This window comes from Myotis nattereri, assembly GCF_964212035.1.
Source record: "Myotis nattereri genome assembly, chromosome: 4".
Classification (NCBI taxonomy): domain Eukaryota; kingdom Metazoa; phylum Chordata; class Mammalia; order Chiroptera; family Vespertilionidae; genus Myotis; species Myotis nattereri.
The window spans coordinates 79,793,827-79,802,368 of NC_138079.1; the positions used below are offsets into that span (position 1 = coordinate 79,793,827).

General features: G+C 52.9%; 2 protein-coding genes across 2 annotated transcripts; both read left to right on the top strand.

The window, feature by feature from the left end:
- Window positions 1–32: 32 nt before the first annotated feature.
- On the top strand, window positions 33–6,616 carry CNPY4 (canopy FGF signaling regulator 4). The gene is made up of 6 exons (XM_081090229.1): window positions 33–270; window positions 2,681–2,807; window positions 2,904–3,000; window positions 3,224–3,346; window positions 3,842–3,959; window positions 4,052–6,616. The coding sequence occupies exons 1-6, from the start codon at window positions 153–155 to the stop codon at window positions 4,204–4,206; spliced, it is 738 nt and encodes a 245-aa protein (XP_080946355.1). The 5' UTR covers window positions 33–152; the 3' UTR covers window positions 4,207–6,616.
- MBLAC1 (metallo-beta-lactamase domain containing 1) lies at window positions 4,061–6,614 on the top strand. The gene has a single exon (XM_081090228.1). The coding sequence runs from the start codon at window positions 5,489–5,491 to the stop codon at window positions 6,359–6,361; it is 873 nt and encodes a 290-aa protein (XP_080946354.1). The 5' UTR covers window positions 4,061–5,488; the 3' UTR covers window positions 6,362–6,614.
- Window positions 6,617–8,542: the final 1,926 nt, after the last annotated feature.

An 8,542-nucleotide genomic window follows, 5' to 3' on the forward strand; every position in this document is an offset into this window, starting at 1 on the left:
CGACGTGGCCCCGCCCCCTTTCGGGTCGGCACTGCGCGTGCGCCTTAGTGCTAGGCTCGACTCTTAAAGTTGCCTCGGAATTAAAAGGGCCCGCTGCCTTCCCGAAGTTGGTTAGAAGGCACGGGGTGTTAAGTTGTGGACAGCACTTTGTCATGGGACCTGTGCCGTTGGGAATATTGCTTTTCATTTTGACTGCATGCGTCCCAGCTTGGGCTGGGGCGCCGAAGGAGGAGGACGATGACACAGAACGCTTGCCCAGCAAATGCGAAGGTATCTGAAAGGAATAGCCCCTTTTGGCATCCCTCTGTCCCACCTCCTTTGTTTGGGCCGGACCAAATGGACCGTGATGGGTGGGTCGCTCAACCTCCTTAAAGACCTGAGGGAGGTTTTGGTGGAGTTTCGCGGAAGTCGAATGGGATCAAGGGAGGGAACCTATAGTGGTTTCCAAAATCTACGGCACTACAATTCCCATGAGACATCCAGAGAGAGCCCGCTTTTTCTGGCTGGTTTGGGCCCCAATGGTTTGTGGGAATTGTAGTTCAGAGACTATCCGCCCAGGACCACCACGCTACTGAGCGTCTTCTGTGTGTTTTTCCCAAGCCACTAGACCTCAATCTGGAGATCCTGCAGGAGCGGGATGTTAGGCTTACCTCGTGGATATCCTCTGCTCCACCTCGGCAGAGACACTCCCAAATTACAGGCCCCGCGTTCTCCTGAAGGGGCGTGGGGATGAGTAAATCAGCCCCTGACGCTCATAAATGAAAGAGGAGGCCACACTGAGGTTCCCATAGGTGTGAGGCTTTCCAAAGGGTGTGTGTGTGCTGTATGGATTTTACAGCAAGCAGTATCTTCTGTGGTTGCACTATTTGTGGGTCCCAGCTGGTGTTAGGCAGTTATTTATTGGGCTCCTTCTGGATGCACAATAGCCATAGAGAGCAATAATAGGGAGAAGGCATTTCAGAACTGGGCCATTGCACGCTCTGGTTCCCTAGTTTGTTGCCTTCCTGACTCTAATTTCTTTCCTGGATTCTTTTTCTTTTAACCTGCATTTCAGTATCGCTGTTCCTCAACACTTGGACCTAATCTCTACTCCCCTTTCACTTGTGCCCCTACTCCTCTGTCAGAATTTCTAAACACAGACCCAATCTTGTCAGTCCTTGCTTTAACACCTGGGCAGGCTTCCTGCAGTGATGAGAGTACAGCCAAGATTGTTGTTAGGGCAGAACACACATTTCTTTGTTTTATGCCCCCCCTTTCTTTCTTTTCCACAAACTCCCACCCCCAAAATGCCCATGCTGAAGCCACACTGTACTCAGCAGCTAGTGAGCCTGCCTTATCTTTTCCCCCCTCTGCTTCTCCCTTTGCCTGGAATAACCCTCTCACTTCTGCATGTTGTTCTCCAAGATCCAATTTAAATGTCACCTCCTTTGGAAGCCTTCTTTTCGTATCTGTCTCCTCTCACTGTATTGTACCCTTGGAGGGAAAGAGAGTACCTGTGTCTCCCAGATCTTAGAGTAGTACCTGGCATATTTTAGGCACTTTTGTTACTTGCTCCTGTGTTTAGTTCACTTGGCACTTCTGTATAGGCCACTCCCTTTCTTGGGACCCATAATGTGCCAGGTCACATGCTAGGTGCTGGAAAGACAGTGGTGGAACAGATACAATGCTCACCCTTAAGGAAATCCCAGGCTAGCAGGAAGTCAATATGTTACCATTGAATGAATTTTGCATTTCCTAATGAGATTAAGTCTCTTGGTCTTTTTTTTTTTTTTTTTTTAAATTTCTTTATTGATTTCAGAGAGGAAGGGAGAAGGAGAGAGGGATAGAAACATCAATGATAAGAGAGAATCATTGATTGGCTGCCTCCTGCACACCCCCCACTGGGGAACGAGCACGCAACTCAGGCATGTGCCCTTGGCCAGAATCGAACCTGGGACCCTTCAGTCCGCAGGCCGACGCTCTATCCACTAAGCCAAGCCGGCTAGGGCCTCTTGGTCTTTTTAAAAAAAAATACATATTTTTATTGGTTTTAGAGAGGGAAAGGGAGAAAGAAACATCAGTGATGAGAGAGAATCATTGATCAGCTGCCTCCTGCACACCTCCTCCTTCAGCACCCCAGCCCAACCAAGCCCACAACCTGGGCATGTTCCCTTGACTGGAATCGAACGTGGGACCCTTCAGTCCGTGGGCTGATGCTCTATCCACTGAGCCAAGCCAGCTAGGGTCTTAATCCCTAGGGTTGGAACCATCACACCATTTTGCCATCTTTTTTTCTATCCCCGACTGCATTGGCAGTGTTTCATGGATAGGGATGGTGGGTCTTAATTGCTCTCTATTGCTATTGTGCATCCAGAAGGAGCCCAATAAATGACTGCCTAACAACAGCAAAGACTTATACACTGCTCACTTTGTGCTGGCACTACTGTAAAGGCTTTACATGGATTGATTTAATCCTCAACACACCCCTATGAGGAGGTACTATTATTATCTCCATTTTAGAGGTGAAGAAACCAAGGCACAGCAGATTGCTACACAGCTTACTAAGGGGCTGAGTCAGGATTGTAAATCAGGCTGGCTCCAGAGTCTGCATTTGAAACCATCATGCTCTGCTGCTTTTGCTCATCTGCAGAATGAGTTGCTGGCATGTTTGTTTATCTCTCATGTCCCTTTGGACATCTAGTGTGTAAGCTGCTGAGTCTGGAGCTACAGGAACAGCTGAGTCGCACTGGACGATCTCGAGAGGTGCTGGAGCTGGGGCAGGTGCTGGACACGGGCAAGAGGAAAAGACACATCCCTTACAGCGTTTCGTGAGTCCTTGATGCTCCCTCCACCTTTCAACCGCCGAAAGAGCTCTGGGAGCTCATACAGTATTCAAGGAGTCTTTGTTTCCCCTCTTCCCACAGAGAGACAAGGCTAGAAGAGGCCTTGGAGAATTTATGTGAGCAAGTTCTGGATTACAGTGTTCATGCTGAGCGCAAGGGCTCACTGAGATATGCCAAGGTCAGACTCCTCCCGGGGCAGGATCCCACTGCTCAGGCCTATATCCTCTGGAGCCTCCCTTCTCTAGCCTTTCAGTGTCCCCTCCTCATCTTTAGACTCCCACATCTCACCCTCATGGAACTTACCCTTCAGACTCTGGTGCTTGACAAAACTGATATGGTGGGAAGGGAAAGGAAGAAGCTGAGGTAGTGGGCTGGGCTGATCCCAAATTCCCATCTCACAGGGGCAGAGTCAGACCATGGCAACGCTGAAAGGCCTGGTGCAGAAGGGGGTAAAGGTGGATCTGGGGATCCCTCTGGAGCTGTGGGACGAGCCCAGTGTGGAGGTCACATTCCTCAAGAAGCAGGTAGGTTAGGATACAGCCCAGGGAGGTGAGAAGGGAACCTGAAAGGGGAACTAGATCCTAGGGAGGTCTACCTCTGAGCAGGGAGAAGGGGGCAGAGTGAGGACTGTCATTGATTGACATGCACCCGGAGCATATCAAGAAGTAATAATGGAGACTAATAATATGCATTACCACTTACCGAGTACCAACTTTGTGTAAGTTTGGAGCCTATACATTTCAGCTGCTGCCTCATTTTGCCCTCACAACCACCTGATTACCATTTCCCATCTTACAGACAAGGAACCGAAACTTCAGAGTTTAATAACCTACTCAGTAGAGGAGGTGTTAGCAAATGCTTGTTGGATGAATGGGGATCACACAGCTAGTAAGCCACGTTTAAACTCCTGGCTATCTGCCTCTCCAAGGTGGGGTGGGGAGACAGGTAGTAAAGAGCAAAGAGGAAGGTTCCCAAAGCCCAGCAGAGCAGGTACTCTTCTGACCCTTGCACTTGACCAGTGTGAGAAAATGCTGGAGGAGTTTGAAGAAGTCGTGGAAGACTGGTACTTCCACCATCAGGAGCAGCCCCTGCAGCGTTTTCTCTGTGAAGGTCATGTGCTCCCAGCTTCCGAAACTGGTGAGTGCGTGGGCTGGGCCCTTCCCTGCCAGGCCACAACATCCCCTACCCCCAGGACCAACATCTAACTTGTTTTCTATCACCCAACTTAGCATGTCTACAGGAAACTTGGACTGGAAAGGAGATCACAGAAGGGCAAGAGAAGACAGAAGGGGAGGAGGAGCAAGATCAAGAGGAGGAGAAGGAAAAGGAAGAAGAGATGACTAGCACACCAGGCCACCCCACGCATGACCCAGAGGACCTCTGACCCTTGTTTTTGAGTCCCCAGGAAGGGCAGGGGTCATGGAGAGGCTCTGAAGCCTGAGCTCCCTCTGCCCCACAGCTTTAATGGTGTGTGTGTGTGTGTGTGTGTGTGTGTGTGTGTGTCTCACCCCTAAGCTTGTAGTTGTTCTCTCCCATCTGGCCTCAGGCAGAATCCTGATGGTACAGCATGGCATAGCTGTGGGGAGAAAGGTGTGAGCAGAAGGTGGAAGCCCTACCCCAACGGATGAGCCCTCTGCCCGCCATCTAGCTCCCTCAGCTGTAGGTGTGGAGACGACACTGAAGGCTTTCCCCTTTAATTATCTCTACTACTTCAACCCCCACCCAGAGGTCAGCAATTGCATAGGAGTTGGGGGCCTTGGGGACGTCACTTGGCCTTGTTTAGACCCTTACAAGGATGAAGCCAGAGGGCATTCTCTGCGACTTACATACACCGCCGAAGGCTACGTGACAACTGACTGTGACCGCGGAGGGGGCGCTGGATGGGGATGGGGTGATGCTGATAAGTTAGGCGGAGTAGGCACTTAGTCTGCTTTATATTCATTCCACCGATGGCCCGCCACATAATTTCACAGGTGCCAAATTTTCTATATCGCTAGGAAGCTTTCTTTTTTTAAAAGTATCGGCTGCAACCAACATTTCCAGCAACTCCGGTGCACACATCCTAGCTGGCTGATGTGGCAGCGCCCCGCCCAGCGAACAGGGCTGCTGGCTGCCGCCCTGTTAGAAGCTAATGGTGCTCGGTAATGCTGCAGCGCAAGGCAGGGATCCCAGGCCGAGGACGGCGTTTGGGCCGGGGTCCGGGTCCGCGCACGCCGGAGAACGCGGCCGCGTTAGAATGCCGCGGGCGGTGCCGTCTCGGCCGCCATATTTGGGCTTATGGGGGCTCGCAGCGGACAAAATCCTTCGCGTTTTTCCGCTTTCCATTCTTCCCTTAGAACCTTAGGGGCGTGAAACTGGGTCCAAGGCAGAGAGCGGCGTAGGTTATAGAGAAGGAACTAAAAAGGACCTCCTTGGGAGGGTGACGAGTGTGGCCCTACCACGAGAGCGTGGAAAGGCGGGGGCCCCGAAGACACTGAAAGACGCGCTGCTTCACGTGGAAGAAAAGGTTGGGCGAGACCATCCTCGGAAGGGGGCTGCGGCGATACCACTTCAAGAGTGAGGGGGCGGGAGGACTGAGACTTGGAGGTGCCACTTAGCGGAGGCTCCGGCGAGTGTGGGAACCCGGAGGGCCCGGACGTTGGCCCACAGCCCCGCTTTCTCCGGCCATGAGCCGTGTGGTGCGGACCGAGCCGCTGCGCGGGGAGCCCCCCGTGCGGCTGCCTGGCGACCCCTTCTCCGTGGTGGTTCTACTTCGGGGCTACGCGGAGCCCGAGGGGGCGGGCGGCGCCGTGCGCGCCGACGGCTCTGTGACCCTCATCCTGCCCCGCGCCTCCCGCCACCGAGAGCCTCCGTCCGAGGGCGGCGAGGCGAAGACCGCCCTGGAGGAGGCAGCCCGCGGTCCCATCCTCGTGGACACCGGGGGCCCCTGGGCTCGGGAGAGGCTCCTGGAGGCCCTGGCGGGGCAGGGCGTGGCCCCCGTAGACGTGACTCTGGTGGTGGGAACCCACGGACACTCGGATCACATCGGGAACCTGGGGCTGTTCCCAAGGGCCGCCCTGTTAGTCTCGCACGACTTCTGCCTCCCCGGGGGCTGCTTCCTTCCCCACGGGCTCGGGGAGGAGCGGCCCCTGCGGCTGGGGCCGGGGCTCGAGGTGTGGGCCACGCCGGGCCACGGGGGCCAGCGGGACGTGAGCGTGGTGGTGGCGGGCACGGCCCTGGGCACCGTGGCCGTGGTGGGCGACGTGTTCGAACGCGATGGGGACGAGGGCTTCTGGCAGGCCCTGAGCGAAGACCCGGTGGCTCAGGAGCGGAGCCGGAAGAGGGTCCTGGGCACAGCCGACGTGGTCGTGCCCGGCCACGGAGCCCCCTTCCTGGTGGTCAGGGAGGCCTGGAATCCAGAGGCAGAGGGCCCCGAGGCCAGAGACGAGGAGCCCCAGGAGACGCCGGACGCCCCAGGAGACGAGGAGCCCCAGGAGACGCCGGACGCCTGTGAGGGCGGCCCTCCCGCCCCAGCCCGCGGCCTGGGAACTGAAGTCTAGGTTGGGAGAGGACCATCAGCCAGAGTCGGAGGGGCCAGGTGGTCACTCCCAGCGAGGACAGAGCGCTTCTGCCACCGCTGTCACCAATATCACCATTTTAGCAGCCAAACTCGGACCAAGGACGGACCAGCTGTGTGCCACCTCTGAGGGTTTCATTAACAAAATGGGGGACGATTGGGAGAGTTGTCCCAAATAAAAATTGGAAACTACGTTGAAAATCATAGTGCCTTAATGTAAATAAAAATTGGAAACTACATTGAAAATCATAGTGCCTTAATGTAAATGTAAGGAGACGAGGTATTAACAGTGACAGTTACGCAAATGTAATCAACAGCAAACAGGGGACACCTTTTGGCTAGTTGCTTATTTCTCAAGAGGTAGCAGGTTGCTGAGAGAAGGTGCAGGGCATGGAAGTAACACCACAGTCATCTGACTTATTCATGAATTTATTCAATGAATAGTTATTTAACTCCTGCTATGTCTCAAGCACCGGGATACAACTGTGAACGCGTCAGGCAAACTCCCTGTCCCTCATGGATATTACATTCTATTGAAACAGACAAGCAAACAATAATAATAGTACTAAATCAAATAACTACAGGTTGTGGTTAGTGATATGAGAAAAAATCAGGCTGAGAAGGGGATATGGTTCTGAGGGGTGGGTAGTCAGGGAAAGCCTGTGAGGAGATGATGTTTGATCAGAGAACAGAATGAGGAGAAAGCTGGACCCCTTGATCTGCTTGAGCAGCAGGAATCCATGGAGTTGGAAGACTGGCGATAAATGAAACTGCAGAGTTACTGAGATTGAAGCCTTGGTTTTTGAGCAGGCCAATGACCTGGGCTCATTTATGTTTTAAAACAAACACTCTCGTTCTGAATGGAAAAGGGGTTAGAGTGGAGCAAGGATTGAATGGGCTGTGGTTGGGAAGCTTTTGCAGTCTTCCAGGCGAGAGAAGTTGATGGCACCTGGCCCATATCCCAGAAGTCCTGTTAGGGCTGTGGTCCTCTTCATAACTGTCCCAGTCCCCTTGCCCTCTATCCACAGGTGTGGCAGATGGAGAGGAGGAAGTCCACCTTGTGGATGATGAGCCTCCCTGGGTGGATGCGATCAGGCAGGGCCAAACTGGAGGTCATTTCCCAGGTGTCTACAAAGGCCACGCAGAGGTCAGCAAAGACAGCTCAGAGAAGCCAGTTCACCTGGAGAGTGAACCAGTCACAGCCATACATGGACTTGTAGGGTGTTGACCAGCTTGATGACCACAAGAGTGCAACCACAGCGGCCCAGATCCTGTCAGTCATCAGATAAAGATGGCCCCAGGAAAGGTGGTAAAGTAGACCCCAGCACTACCACGGTGTGGGGGTCCTGGCCAGGTCCCAGACCATGGAGTGCAGGGAAGCCACTGGTGTGTAAAGGGTGTGCAGGGACCGCTGTAGGCCTTCTAATGCAGCACTATGCTCTGGGTGGTCTCCATAGCCATCAGGGACCCTGTCTAACATGTGGCATGTAGGTAGATCCTCTGGTTGCAGGACTGTGGGGAAGTCAGGGGTTATTTAGAGCTATGCACTCTTACCTTGGACAAACAAATTCCTGCCCTCACTTTCCAGAACATAGGTATTCTGCTCATTACTCAGGCCTGGCCATTCGGGGCAATACATCACTTTGGCCACACTGATTGTCTTCAGGATGGACAGGTCACCTAAACAAGTCCAGTCTTGGTAATATTAAGGTTTTCGCTAGAGCTAGTGGAAAAGTCTAGTTTTTTCTACAAGACTGACATGGGAGGATGCATCATCTTGTCATTTGTCCAGACAGCCCACTGCTGCTGTAGACTAAAAATGAAGCTAATCAGTAGGGGCAGAAGTGAGCAGTTAAGAGAAACAGACCTGATGACAAGTTTGAGTGCTGAAAGTCAGAGCCTCTGCCTCGAACTCATCCGCCACCTGGGCTGACTAATCAACTCCTTTCCTGCCTAAGCTTCTTTGACTGTTTTCAGTTGCTTGCAGCAAGAGGAGTTCTGAATGGATACAGACACGGGTGAAATGAGCCATTACAGGCAGTGAGGATAGTGTGGAGAGAGGGTTAACAGAGGGAAAGCAGTGCTTAAGATATTAGGAAGTTGGGCCCAGAGTGTACACTTAGAAGTTTCTCTAAAGCTTCCTTTTTGTGAAAACTCTCAGGAA